At 46.1% G+C, this 15,232-nt stretch overlaps 1 protein-coding gene across 3 annotated transcripts in view; it reads left to right on the top strand.

The window, feature by feature from the left end:
- The window catches only part of LOC112238318 (triple functional domain protein), a 60,374-nt gene that overhangs the window by 27,890 nt on the left and 17,252 nt on the right, over window positions 1-15,232 (top strand). For all 3 annotated transcript variants that reach the window (XM_042314435.1, XM_042314434.1, XM_042314433.1), the window contains 10 exons: window positions 757-1,000; window positions 1,634-1,744; window positions 6,236-6,429; window positions 6,582-6,752; window positions 10,693-10,788; window positions 10,894-11,042; window positions 12,942-13,008; window positions 13,130-13,233; window positions 13,368-13,437; window positions 14,869-15,051. In XM_042314435.1, the coding sequence (XP_042170369.1) occupies window positions 799-1,000; window positions 1,634-1,744; window positions 6,236-6,429; window positions 6,582-6,752; window positions 10,693-10,788; window positions 10,894-11,042; window positions 12,942-13,008; window positions 13,130-13,233; window positions 13,368-13,437; window positions 14,869-15,051 (1,347 nt within the window). In that variant the 5' untranslated portion in view covers window positions 757-798. The remainder of the gene's footprint in view (window positions 1-756; window positions 1,001-1,633; window positions 1,745-6,235; window positions 6,430-6,581; window positions 6,753-10,692; window positions 10,789-10,893; window positions 11,043-12,941; window positions 13,009-13,129; window positions 13,234-13,367; window positions 13,438-14,868; window positions 15,052-15,232) is intronic.

Here is a 15,232-nt window from a genome sequence, read left to right as displayed (position 1 = left end):
CCAGACAGGTGAGCACACACACACACACTGGTCATCTCTCTGGCCATACCAATATCATATACCCCAGACAGGTGAGCACACACACACACACACTGGTCATCTCTCTGGCCATACCAATATCATATACCCCAGACAGGTGAGCACACACACACACACACACTGGTCATCTCTCTGGCCATACCAATATCATATACCCCAGACAGGTGAGCACACACACACACACTGGTCATCTCTCTGGCCATACCAATATCATATACCCCAGACAGGTGAGCACACACACACACACTGGTCATCTCTCTGGCCATACCAATATCATATACCCCAGACAGGTGAGCACACACACACACACACTGGTCATCTCTCTGGCCATACCAATATCATATACCCCAGACAGGTGAGCACACACACACACACACACTGGTCATCTCTCTGGCCATACCAATATCATATACCCCAGACAGGTGAGCACACACACACACACTGGTCATCTCTCTGGCCATACCAATATCATATACCCCAGACAGGTGAGCACACACACACACACTGGTCATCTCTCTGGCCATACCAATATCATATACCCCAGACAGGTGAGCACACACACAGTATTTCTGAAATGTGATCATGAAGAAAAGGCTTCAGTTGAAAAGAACCTGAGGACTTTGATGCTTTAGCCTCTCAGGGAAATGATGTAATAATGATCCACCTCCTCGTATGCTTCTACATTCCCCCTGACCATCTCTCTCTCCTCTCCTCCAGCTGTCTGGTGGCTGTGAGCTGACTGTGGTGATCCATGACTTCATGGCTGGTAACAGCAACGAGCTGACCGTCCGGAGGGGCCAGACTGTGGAGGTCCTGGAGAGGTGCCATGACAAGCCTGACTGGTGTCTGGTGAGGACCACGGACCGCTCCCCTGCCCACGAGGGACTGGTACCCTGCGCCATGCTCTGCATCGCCCACTCACGCTCCTCCATGGAGATGGAGGGGATATTCAACCATAAAGGTGGGTGAAGAGGTATTGGTAGGAGGTAGTGTCATTGAGTTTTAGAAAAGCTCTATATTGTGGATTATTCTATGTATTATGAGTAGGGGGAGAAATGTGTGTTCAGAATCCTCTTCTGTCTTTGATAACCTCTTTCTCACTCACCCTCCTCCCTCTCTCTCCCCCCTCCTCCCTCTCACCCTCTTCCTCCCTCTCTCTCCCTCCTCCTTCCTCTCCCTCCTCCTCCCTCTCACCCTCCCTCTCTCTCCCTCCTACTCCCTCTCTCTCTCTCACTCCTCCTCCCTCTCTCCCTCCTCCTCCCTCTCTCTCCCTCCTCCTTCCTCTCTCCCTCTCTCCCTCCTCCTCTCTCTCTCTCTCTCTCTCTCCTCCTCCCTCTCTCTCCCCCTCCTCCCTCTCTCTCCCTCCTCCTCCCTCTCTCTCCCCCTCCTCCCTCTCTCTACCTCCCCCTCCGCCCTCTCTCTCCCTCCTCCTCCCTCTCTCTCCCTCCTCCTTCCTCTCTCCCTTTCTCCCTCCTCCTCCCTCTCTCTCTCCCCTCCTACCTCTCTCTCCCCCTCCTACCTCTCTCTCACTCCTCCTCCCTCTCTCTCCCCCTCCTCCCTCTCTCTCCCTCCTCCTCCCTCTCTCTCCCTCCAGACACTCTATCAGTCTGTAGTAATGACTCCATCATGCCAGGCTCCTCTGCCACTCTGCAGCCTGGGCATCATGGCATGGGCTCACATACCTCGCCAGGGCCCAAACGACCTGGTAAACACACACACACACACACTTCACTCATTTTTGCAAGGGAGTGGATCCCAATCCGTGACCATATTGTGCATGAATTTGGGACTTCAGTTATTTTTTATGCCGGAACCGGATTATATGCAAAACTATGTCCTGGACGGGCAGGTTGTCGGCCCCAGGGATGTACTTGGCCGTACACACTACCCTCTGTAGTGCCTTGCGGTCTGATACCAAGCGGTGATGCAGCCAGTCAAGATGCTCTCAATGGTGCAGCTGTAGAACTTTTTGAGGATCTGAGGGTCGATGCCAGATCATTTTAGCTTGCTGCACTGGTGTATCTGTCACTATTGATTAATAGTATATTAATATTTCAAATCAAATCAAATCAAATTTTATTTGTGGAACATTTATTTCTGGGACATTTTGGAGAACACTTATGGATCTGTTAGACACACATTTATCTATATAATTTCTCTAAACTGATTTGACAACTGATTTGCATTTCTGGGGTCAGGTGTGGTTAACGACACTGAACAAAAATATAATCAAATCAAATCTTATTGGTCACATACACATGGTTGGAGATGTTAATGCGGGTGTAGCGAAATGCTTGTGCTTCTAGTTCCGACAATGCAGTAATATCTAACAATTTCACAACTACCTCATACACACAAGGAAAGGAAAGGAAAGGAAAGGAAAGGAAAGGAAAGGAAAGGAAAGGAAAGGAAAGGAAAGAATAAGAATATGTACATATAAATATATGAATGAGCGATGGCCGAACGGCATAGACAAGATGCAGTAGATGGTATAGAGTACAGTATATACATATGAGATGAGTAATGTAGGGTCTGTAAACATTATATAAAGTGGCATAGTTTAAAGTGGCTAGTGATACATTTATTACATCCAATGTTTTATTATTACAGTGGCTAGATATTTGAGTCAGTATGTTGGCAGCAGCCACTCAATGTTAGTGGTGGCTGTTTAACAGTCTGATGGCCTTGAGATAGAAGCTGTTTTTCAGTCTCCCGGTCCCAGCTTTGATGCACCTGTACTGACCTCACCTTCTGGATGATAGCGGGGTGAACAGGCAGTGGCTCGGGTGGTTGTTGTCCTTGATTATCTTTTTGGCCTCTGTTACGCTTTCTTCAACACGCTGTGTGTGTGGGTGGACCATTTCAGTTTGTCCGTGATGTGTACACCGAGGAACTTAAAACTTCCCACCTTCTCCACTACTGTCCCGTCGATGTGGATAGGGGAGTGCACCCTCTGCTGTTTCCTGAAGTCCACGATCATCTCCTTTGTTTTGTTGATGTTGAGTGTGAGGTTATTTTCCTGACACCACACTCCGAGGACCCTCACCTCCTCCCTGTAGATCGTCTCGTTGTTGTTGGTAATCAAGCCTACCACTGTAGTGTCGTCTGCAAACTTGACGATTGAGTTGGATTTGATATGGTCCTTGACTAGTCTCTCATAGCACTTCATGATGATGGAAGTGAATGCTACAGTGTGATAGTCATTTAGCTCAGTTACCTTAGCTTTCTTGGGAACAGGAACAATGGTGGCCCTCTTGAAGCATGTGGGGACAGCAGACTGGGATAGGGATTGATTGAATATGTCCGTAAACACACCAGCCAGCTGCTCTACACATGCTCTGAGGACGCGGCTAGGGATGCCGTCTGGGCCGGCATCTCTGCGAGGGTTAACACGTTTAACTGTTTTACTCATGTTGGCTGCGGTGAAGATAATGTGGTCGGCATTTGATTGTAAGGAATTCTAGGTCAGGTGAACAAAAGGACTTAATCATAAGGCATACACCCCCGCCCTTCTTCTTACCAGGGAGATGTTTGTTTCTGTCGGCGTGATGTGTGAAGAAACCGGGTGGCTGTACCGACTCTGATAACGTATCCCGAGTGAGCCATGTTTCCGTGAAACAAAGAATGTTATAATCTCTGATGTCTCTCTGGAAGGCAACACTTGCTCGAATTTCGTCTACCTTGTTGTCAAGAGACTGGATGTTGGCTAGTAGTATACTCAGGAGCGGTGAGCAATGTGCCCGTCTACGGAGCCTGACCAGAAGACCTCTCCGTCTACCCCTTCTGTGGCGCCGTTGTTGTTCTGGGTCGCCTACTGGGATCCGATCCATTGTCCTGTGTGGTGGTCCAAACAGAGTATCCGCTTCGGGAAAGTCGTATTCCTGGTCGTAATGTTGGTAAATTGACGTTGCTCTTATATCCAATAGTTCTTCCCAGCTGTATGTAATAAGAATTTCCTGGGGTATCAATGTAAGAAATAATACATTAAAAAACAAAATACTCCATAGTTTCCTAAGAACGCGAAGCGAGGCGACCATCTCTGTCGGCGCCATCATTCTCCAGTCAGGGAGAGACAAATGCAACATGCAGCCCTAAATTACGCCCTAATCTATGGATTTCACATGACTGGGAATACAGATATTCATCTGTTGGTCACAGATACCTTTTAAAAAAAAATAGGGGCATGGATCAGAAAACCAGTCAGTATCTGGTGTGACCACCATTTGCCTCATGCAGCCCAACACATCTCCTTCACATAGAGTTGATCAGGCTGTTGATTGTGGCCTGTGTAATCTTCAATGGCTGTGCAAAGTTTCTGGATATTGGCGGGACATGGCACACGCTGTCGTACACGTCGATCCAGTGCATCCCAAACATGCTCAATGGGTAACATGTCTGGAGACTATGCAGGTCATGGAAGAACTGGGACATTTTCAGCTTCCAGGAATTGTGTACAGATCCTTGCGACATGGGGCCATGTATTATCATGCTGAAACATGAGGTGATGGCGGCGGATGAATGGCACGGCAATGGACCTCATGATCTCATCACGGTGTCTGTGCATTAAAATTGCCACTCTGTTCACAACATTGATATCAGCAAACTGCTCGCCCACACGACGCCAGCTGTCCAGTACAGATGAAACCGGGATTCATCCGTGAAAAGCACCCTTCTCCAGCGTGCCCGTGGCCATCGAAGGTGAGCATTTGCCAAATGAAGTTGATTACGACGCCAAACTGCAGTCACATCAAGACCTTGGTGAGGATGACGAGTATGCAGATAAGCTTCCCTTGACAGTTTGTGCAGAAATTCTTCAGTTGTGCAAACCCACAGTTTCGTCAGCTGTCCGGGTGGCTGGTCTCAGACGATCCCGCAGGTGAAGAAGCCGGACGTGGAGGTCCTTGGCTGGCATGGTAACACTTGGTCTGTGGTTGTGAGGCCGGTTGGACGTACTGCCAAATTCTCTAAAACAACATTGGAGGAGGCTTATGGTAGAGAAATTAGTATTCAATTCTCTGGCAACAGCTCTGGTGGACATACCTGCAGTCAGCATGCCAATTGTACTCTCCCTCAAAACTTGAGACATTTGTGGCAATGTGTTGTGGAACAAAACTGCACATTTTAGAGTGGCCTTTTATTGTCCCCAGCTGTTTAAATCTTCTTGATATGCCACACCCGTAAGGTGGATGGATTCTCTTGGCAAATGAGAAATGGTCACTAATAGGGATGTAAACAAATTTGTGCACAACATTTTTGATAAATACGCTTTTTGTGTGTATGGAACATTTCTGGGATCGTTTATTTCAGCTGATGAAACATGGGACCAACACTTTACATGTTGCGTTTATATTTTTGTTCAGTGTAAATGAGAAATTGTAATCCAGGGGAAATGGAAACGCAAATAAATATGCCTATTTGAGGTTATAAATACATCGTTTCGGCTATAAATACATGACTATACCGTTTATTTTCCCCTGGTCAGAGAGGATCAGCACACACAGGCTTCTCTAGGCTACATGAAGCTGTGGTTGTGCACAAGTTAACATGATGCAAATCAGTCTAAACAACCATTCTTTGTCCCTCTTTTCAATGCTTTTGTGTCCGTATGAACATTAAAAATAACTGGCGGGAATGAGCTTCCATAATGGCACATCCTCTTTTAAAGCCTTGAATCTCATGAGGGACCTCTTTCAACACTGGTCATGTAGCTAGCTGTTAGCCAGCAGGGTTGCATCAGTTTCAATTGGACTAGAGTTTGCTAGGCTGGCTAGCTAGGAGGCAGCCTACGCTGACTAGCATCGCTAGCATGCTAATGTTACTGAACTCATGACAAAATCGTGTTTCGACATTGTAGTGGCTATTGATGTTTTGGTTGTTGTTTGGTTGCTTAGTGGCATTAGAAATATAGAAATATAATATTTTTGGCATTAAACTCCGATTTAACTACAGGTATGTATCTAATTGGGTGTCGGCATTAAAACATTTGTGAAGTCCCAAATTCCTGCGATTTACTGTGAGAATTTGCACGCTCACCGATATATGGAGCCTCATGAATAAAAGATCCGGTCACGGATTAAGAGCCACTACCTTTTTGCAAAGGGATGAGCGAACAGCTCTAAATTTAAAGTGGTTGAAAAGGAGGTGTGTTGTGTGTGCCTACATGTATGTGTTAACAGTCTCCATCCCCCTGTCCCAGGTAACACCCTGCGTAAGTGGCTGACCAGCCCAGTGCGTCGCCTGAGCAGTGGCAAGGCAGACGGGCACGTCAAAAAGCTGGCGCACAAACAGAAGAAGAACCGCGAGGTGAGGAAGAGTGGTGAGATGACGGGCAGCGCCCAGAAAGACTCTGATGACAGCGCCGCTACACCCCAGGATGAGACTGTGGAGGAGGTGAGGGGATGGTGGCGACAGACAGACATAGACACACACACGCCTATTCACCAGCAAAATTCTCTCTGTCTCTCTCTCTCTCTCTCTTTGTCTCTCTCTACCTTTCTCTCCCACCGTCTCTCTAACCTCTGCTCTCTTTCTCTCCTCTACAGAGGGTGCGTAACGAGGGGCTCTCCAGTGGGACACTGTCCAAGTCCTCGTCCTCTGGGATGCAGAGCTGTGGAGAGGAGGAAGGCGAGGAGGGTCCTGACTCGGTACCCCTACCACCCCCCATGGCCATCCAGCAGCACAGCCTATTGCAGCCTGACACACAGGACGACAAGGTAAGGGTAAGGGAGGGGGGAGGTAGAGAATAGGGGTACAGCCAGCCTAAGGGTAAGGTGAAGGGGTGTACGGATGGGGATAGATTGGGGTGGGGTCTAAAGGATAGAAAGTCTAGGCTAACTGGTACACACATATAAAGTAACAGATATACCTGTAACCAGGAAGTGTAACACTAAACAAACAATCCTAAACTACCCCATGTAAATCTAAGATCCCCCCCCACACAGAGAACTCATCCTTTCTGTTACAGTTTCTCTCTCTTATGATTTAGCCATGAGTTTAATTATTTTGTGACTATATTCTACAGACAAACATTACATCCATTTTAGCCAGTTTTCTTCTCACTTCCTGCTGAGCAGGGCCTGTATTCACTTCCTGCTGAACAGGGCCTGTATTCACTTCCTGCTGAGCAGGGCCTATATTCACTTCCTGCTGAACAGGGCCTGTATTCACTTCTTGCTGAGCAGGGCCTGTATTCACTTCTTGCTGAACAGGGCCTGTATTCACTTCCTGCTGAACAGGGCCTGTATTCACTTTCTGCTGAGCAGGGCCTGTATTCACAAAGCATCTTAGAATAGTACAAGTGCTGATTTATGATCATTCAATATGATGAAAGGCAAATCTGATCCTAGATCAGCACTCCTACTCTGAGACGCTTTGGGGATGCAGGCCTAGATTTCAATTCATTATGAAACATTGAAGCTCCTATTCCAATAGAAATCCAATGAAATGCATCAGTTACTGTTCCCGTCCTGGGGTCATCTTTCCTTGGCACAGCAGCGTTTTTCTCTGACACTAATTTGTTTCTCTTTTTGTTTGTTTTGTTTCCGACTGTATCGTTGGTTTGCTGTCTGTTTACTGTTTACCATGCTGTAGCATTACCTTGATTTATGTCCTGTCTTTGCTTTGTCTCAGTTTCCATACCTCTCCATCTCCTGAATCAATCCTTCCATCTCTCTCCCTCCTCTTCTCTTCCCTCAATACTTGAGTTGTCTCTCTCTCTTTTCCCCCTCTCAGTAACTGTACTGTAGACTTAGTTGCTGTTTTTCTTTCGGTTCTTCTTATGAAAGTCAGTTGAATGACAACGGATGTAGAATGTTGACGTCTGTTCCTGTCTTCTATTATTTTTCTCTCTGAGACAAAGGGCACTTCCAAACGTCTCTCTCCAGAGCTCTTGTAGTCTGCCTACCTTACGCTCTCTCTGGCGCTCTTCTACACCTAAACTTGCTCTCTCTCTCTTAGTTTCTGCAGTGCTTTATCCAACTATAGAATTACTCCCCCTCTTCATCTTTCTATTTAGTTTGGATAATTTTACATTTTTCATCACCTGCCCGGTTCCTTCAATATACGGCTTTCACCAAACAAGTCTAAGTTTTGATTATGCATTTGAAGTATTTTTTGCCTCGTTGCCTGGTTACTCGTCCGTTTGCTGTGTGATAGCACCCTCAGAATAACTCGGAGACACATGCAGAACAAGAGCAGGTAGAAATCTCTAGACACTGATCTAAGGTCAACTTTGCATTCTCTCACACTATTCGCTTCAGGATCGAATTTGGGGAAAGCTGATCCTAGATCTGTGCCTAAGAGCAACATCTTGCGTTCGGAACACTCGTACAAAACGAACAAAGTCGTGCTAAAATGAGGATGATTCAGAACTCCCTCCTCCTCCCTCACCCCCCTCACCTGTCCTCACCCCTCCCCTGTGTGCGTTAACCTCATTGCACCATGTTATTAATTGGCACCTACTGTAAGCCCTGGCGCGCCCAGAGGGTACAGCCCAACACCCCACCACACACAGACCCTTAGTGGGGCACAGCACAGTCTGGAGACAGCACAGCAAGGGTGAGAGACTCTCATACACTTCTGTACCGCCTTACTGCTTCAATGTCTCACACAGTCATTATACACCTTCTGTTTTCTAAATGCAGTCCTTTATTAACCAGTTCATATATCATCATCCACTTTTAAAAATGTCTCATACACTCTCTCTATATATATATTTTTACACATCAGAACATTCATCAGAAAATGTAACTATCCCATTCTCCTAATTTATTATTTCCTCTTGTTTTTTCTTTTTTCTGACTCCCTTTTTCACTTTCACACCTGTAACCTCTTATCTTCTCTTATTTTTCAATACCATGGATTTACCTCTTAGGAAACTCATTGGAGACTATACTATATACAAAAGTATGTGGACACCCCTTCAAATGAGTATTGTAATGGCTATTTCAGCCATTCCCATTGCTGGCAGGTATATAAAATTGAGCATACAGCCATGCAATCTCCATAGACAAACATTGGCAGTAGAATGGCCTTAATGAAAAGCTAAGTGACTTTCAATGAGGCATCGTCATAGGATGCCACCTTTCCAACAAGTCAGTTCGTCAAATTTCTGCCCTGCTAGAGCTGCCCCAGTCAACTGTAAGTGCTATTATTATGTAGTGGAAACGTCTAGGAGCAACAACGGCTCAGCCACAAAGTGGTAGGTTACACAAGCTCACAGAATGGGACCGCCAAGTGCTGAAGCACGTAAAAATCACCTGTCCTCGGTTGCAACACTCACTACCGTGTTACAAACTGCCTCTGGAAGCACCCGATGACTGTTCATCAGGAGCTTCATGAAATGGGTTTCCATGGCCGGACAGCCACACACAAGCCTAAGATCACCATGCGCAATGCCAAGTGTCGGTTGGAGTGGTGTAAAGCTCACCGCCATTGGACTCTGGAGCAGTGGAAATGCGTTCTCTGGAGTGATGAATCACGCTTCATCATCTGGCAGTCTGACGGAAGAATCTGGGTTTGGTGGATGCCAGGAGAACGCTACCTGCCCCAATGCATTGTGCCATCTGTAAAGTTTGGCGGAGGAAGAATAATGGTCTTGGGCTGTTTTTCACAGTTCGGGCTAGGCCCCTTAGTTCCAGTAAAGGGAAATCTTAACACTACATCATACAATTACCTTTGAGATGGTTCTGTGCTTTGTGGCAACAGTTTGGGGAAGGCCCTTTCCTGTTTCAGCATGACAATGCCCCCGTGCACAAAGTGAGGTCCATACCTCAACCTTTGGGATGAATTGGAACTCCGACTGCGAGCCAGGCCTAATTGCCCAACATCAGTGCCCGACCTCCCTAATGGTCTTGTGGTTGAATGGAAACAAGTCCCCTCAGCAATGTTCCAACATCTAGTGGAAAGCCTTCCCAGAAGAGTGGAGCCGCCTGTTATAGCAGCAATGGGGGGGGGGACCAACTCCATATTAATGCCCATGATTTTGGAATGAGATGTTCGATGAGCAGGTGTCCACATGCTTTTGGTCATGTAGTGTATTTTCCTTATTTTTTTTTGTCATAGATTACCTTTACACTTCTTAATTTTAACTTCATATTAGAACCGATTTCTTGTTCTGATCAACATTGGATCATTCATTAAGAGCAGAGGATCAAAATACAACACGAACAGTAACACTGTGTAAGGTAGACTAAGCGAGATGACGTCATCTTATACAAACCAATAATCCAACTTAGTCGTCACCAACATATAGCTGGCTGGAAACATTTTACCTGCCATTCAATGTATGCCTCAGGAATATTTTGGGATCTGTTCAGAAAAAAACACTGTTTTCTTTCATTGTCTCTTTTTCAGTAGTCACCTAGATCAGTGTTTGCAGTGTGTCTCTACATGAAATGTTTTGATGTTCTCCCTTAAAAGAGGGCTTATGTTATTCTGGACAGATTTGGTTTCTTGGTTAATTGATAGGATCAGTTAATTTATGTATTAATTCATCAGTTAATTGTTTCAAAGATTGCTTGATTGTTTTCTAGATGACAGGAATGGGAGGAAATGAAACCTTTAGCCACATCAGGTAGTAAGACTCTGCTGAATGGCATGTTCTAACACTGTTCTCTCCTAACCCCCCAACCCCCACCCCCCATCCCTGTCCAGAGCTCCTCTCGTCTGTCCGTCCGACCGTCCAGTTCTGAGACACCCAGTGCAGCAGAGCTGGTGAGCGCCATCGAGGAACTGGTCAAGAGCAAGATGGTGAGGACACTCTCTCTCTCACACGCACACACACGCAGAGGCGTCATCTGGTTTACAATCTACCTTCTTTTTCTCCGTCCCTCTCTCCCTCTTCTCTATCTCCAGGCTTTAGAGGACCGGCCCAGCTCTCTCTCAGTAGAACAGAGGGATAGCAGCTCTCCCTCCTTCAACCCCTCCGACAACTCCCTTCTTTCATCCTCCTCTCCCATCGATGAGATGGAGGAGCGCAAGACTGGCCTCCTCAAGAGACGACAGTACGTACTGGATTGATAGATTCATTTGGGGGGAAAAGATGCACTATCTGAGTACAACCAAGGGGATAGCACTTTAAAGCGATTCAAATTGTTTCCAATGTGGCACACTAGCAATGTTTCTCACTTTCTGTCACTCACTCTCTCTCGCTCACAGTTACAGTGTCCATATTAGGGCAAACTCCGTCTCAGTAGGATTTGACTGAAGCTGTCCTACTATGGACACCATACACTGGAACTCCCTTTTATACTTTGAAACACTCTCATTTCAGCTGTGTTTTCTTACTTGCTGTCTCTCTCTCTGTCTCTCTCTCTGTCTCACTCTCTGTCTCTCTCTCTGTCTCTCTCTCTCTGTCTCTCTCTCTGTCTCACTCTCTGTCTCACTCTCTGTCTCTCTCTCTGTCTCTCTCTCTGTCTCTCTGTCTCTCTCTCTGTCTCACTCTCTGTCTCTCTCTCTGTCTCTCTCTCTGTCTCACTCTCTGTGTCTCTCTCTCTGTCTCTCTCTCTGTCTCTCTCTCTGTCTCTCTCTCTGTCTCTCTCTCTGTTTCTCTCTACTCTCTGTCTCTCTCTCTCTCTCTCTCTGCTGTCTCTCTCTCTGTCTCTCTCTCTGTCTCTCTCTCTGTCTCTCTCTCTGTCTCTCTCTCTGTCTCTCTCTCTGTCTCTCTCTCTGTCTCTCTCTCTCTCTGTCTCTCTCTCTGTCTCTCTCTCTCTCTCTCTCTCTCTCTGTCTCTCTCTCTGTCTCTCTCTCTGTCTCTCTCTCTGTCTCTCTCTCTGTCTCTCTCTCTGTCTCTCTCTCTGTCTCTCTCTCTGTCTCTCTCGCTCTTGCTGTCTCTCTCTCTGTCTCTGTTGAGTGAGTTGAGTTTATTTTATTTTGACAGGGACAGTGCACATTAATCAACGTTTCAGTAAAAGTGCCGGTTTTAGCCAGCCGGCTAATTTTCAACCGCAGTACCTGGGCAGGTTATTAAAAACAATTACAATATAGACAATATCAACATAGACAATATCAGACAGAGCAACATAGGACAAGCAAGACAAGACAGAGCAACATAGGACAAGCAAGACATAGCACAGACAGAGCAACATAGGACAAGCAAGACATAGCATACAGACAGAGCAACATAGGACAAGCAAGACATAGCATACAGACAGAGCAACATAGGACAAGCAAGACATAGCATACAGACAGAGCAACATAGCATACAGACAGAGCAACATAGGACAAGCAAGACGTACAGACAGCAAGACAAGCAAGAGCATACAGACAGAGCAACATAGGACAGACAGAGCAACATAGGACAAAAAGCAGCAAGACAAAATTCATAAAAGCAACAAAGTGTTTCCACACCTCACAAGCTACAGACAACAGACAACATGGAGAGCGGCAACACACAGCTAGGGACCATGTTCACAAATCTGATTGACCTTTAGCCATGTCTTCATGCATTTTGTGAAAGTGTGATTGATATGTGTTGCAGTTGTGTGTGTCTGATGGCAGTGTATTCCAGACATGAGAAGCTCTCACAGAGAAAGCAGATTTACTTAAGGTGCTTTTCCTTAAGGGAACTATACAGTCACCTCTCATTGCAGACCTTGTGGATCTGCTGCCATATGTTTGAGTTTTCTGTTTAACAAAAATCCTGAGTGGAGAGGGAGCCAGGCCATTTAGGATCTTGAATACAAGACATGCGTCGGTGTATTGCACAAGATTTTCCCAACTCAGGAGCTCATGCTTTCTGAGGATGTAACAGTGATGATGGCTATTGGGCTTCCTTTCTCTCTCTCTCTGTCTCTCTCTCTCTGTCTCTCTCTCGCTGTCTCTCTCTCTCGCTGTCTCTCTCTCTCGCTGTCTCTCTCTCTCGCTGTCTCTCTCTCTCTCTCGTTGTCTCTGTCTCTCTGTAGTTATGTGTTGTTGGAGCTGGTGGAGACTGAGAGGGACTACGTCAGAGACCTGGGCGTGGTGGTGGGGGTAAGTCAAAACGCATCACTTCTTCCCTCCCTCTGACCTCACTTCCTCTTCCTCTCGTGTTAGTTGATGTTAGAGTGTGTGTGTGATGGCTTGATTATGCAACCCTGACTGTGTGTTTCAGGGCTATATGACGCGGATGAAGGAGGAAGGGGTACCAGATGATATGAAGGGGAAAGACAAGATCATCTTTGGAAACATCCACCAGATCTACGACTGGCACAGAGAGTACGACACACACGGGCATACACACACACACACAATTACGCACACACACACACACACACACAATCACACATACAAACACACACACAACATATGGATACGCCTTGCTAACCCTCTCTCTCTCTTTCTCTCTGCAGTTTCTTCATGGGAGAGTTAGAGAAGTGTCTGGAAGACCCTGACCGACTTGGGCCGCTGTTCGTCAAACATGTGAGTGACTGACTGTTGCTGTGTGAGTGTGTATATACAGTGCAATCGGAAAGTATTCAGACCCCTTGACTTTTTCCACATTGTTACGTTACAGCCTTATTCTAAAATGTATCAAATAAAACATTTTCTCATCAATCTACACACAATACCCCATAATGACAAAGCGAAAACAGGTTTTTTGAAATTTTTGCAAATGTATTAAAAATAAAAATAAACTGAAATGCATTATTTACATATGTATTCAGACCCTTTGCTATGAGACTCGACATTGAGCTCAGGTGCATCCTGTTTCCATTGAGCATCCTTGAGATGTTTCTACAACTTGATTGGAGTCCACCTGTGGTAAATTCAATTGATTGGACATGATTTGGAAAAACACACACTTGTCTATATAAGATCCCACAGTTAACAGAGCATGTCAGAGCAAAAACCAAACCATGAGGTCAAAGGAATTGTCTGTAGAGCTCCGAGACAGGATTGTGTTGAGGCACAGATCTGGGGAAGGGTACCAAAAAATGTCTGCAGCATTGAAGGTCCCCAAGAATATAGTGGCCTCCATCATTATTAAATGGAAGAATTTTGGAACCACCAAGACTCTTCCTAGAGCTGACCATCTCGGGGAGAAGGGCCAAGAACCCAGGTAGGTGACCAAGAACCCAATGGCCACTCTGACAGGGCTCCAGAGTTCCTCTTTGGAGATGGGAGAACCTTCCAGAAGGACAATCATCTCTGCAGCACTCTACCAATCAGGCCTTTATGGTAGAGTGGCCAGACGGAAGCCACTCTTCAGTAAAGGCACATGACAGCCCGCTTGGAGTTTGCCAAAAGGCACCTAAAGACTTTCAGACCATGAGAAACAAGACTCTCTGGTCTGATGAAACCAATATGGAACTCTTTGGGCTGAATGCCAAGAGTCACGTCTGGAGGAAACTTGTCACCATCTTTACTGTGAAGCATGGCGGTGGCAGCACAGAGCCAGGACTTGAACACTATCAAACATCTCTCTAGAGGCCTGAAAATAGCTGTACAACGACACTCCCCATCCAACCTAACAAAGCTTGAGAGGATCTGCAGAGAAGAATGGGAGAAACTCCCTAAATACAGGTGTGCCAAGCTTGTAGCGTCATACCCAAGAAGACTGTAATCGCAAATCCCAAAGGTGCTTCAACAAAGTACTGAGGAAAGGGTCTGAATACTTATGGAAATGTCATATATCTGGGCGAGGGGAAGGGGGGGGGGGGTTGACTGAATATGCCCAAAAATCTAAAAACCTGTTTTTTCTTTGTCATTATGGGGTATTGTGTGTAAATTGATGAGGGAAACTTGTAATCAATTTTAGAACAAGGCTTTAATGTAGCAATGTGGAAAAAGTCAAGGGGTCTGAATCGAGTATATCTACTGTACCCTAACCCTTATGTGTTCTGTCTCCAGGAGCGGAGGCTCCACATGTACGTAGTGTACTGTCAGAACAAGCCTAAGTCAGAGCTCATCGTATCAGAGTACATCGACACCTACTTCGAAGACCTGAAACAACGTCTAGGTCACCGTCTCCAGATCACTGACCTCCTCATCAAACCCGTCCAGAGAATCATGAAGTACCAACTACTGCTCAAGGTAGGGTGTGGGTGGGGGTGTGGGTTGGGGTTGGGGTGAGTCTCTGTGTGTTCTCATCATCGTCTTGTGATCCTGTGTAGGACAGAAATAATCACTGTACAAATCATGTTCTTAATTGTCCAGCAGGGGGTGCAAAACATTCATTTTCTTAGCTGTACCAGGGGGCCAGTATCAAATCAGT

The sequence above is a fragment of the Oncorhynchus tshawytscha genome, unplaced genomic scaffold (assembly GCF_018296145.1).
Source record: "Oncorhynchus tshawytscha isolate Ot180627B unplaced genomic scaffold, Otsh_v2.0 Un_contig_4844_pilon_pilon, whole genome shotgun sequence".
NCBI lineage: Eukaryota > Metazoa > Chordata > Actinopteri > Salmoniformes > Salmonidae > Oncorhynchus > Oncorhynchus tshawytscha.
This window is presented reverse-complemented; position numbering and strand designations above follow the sequence as displayed.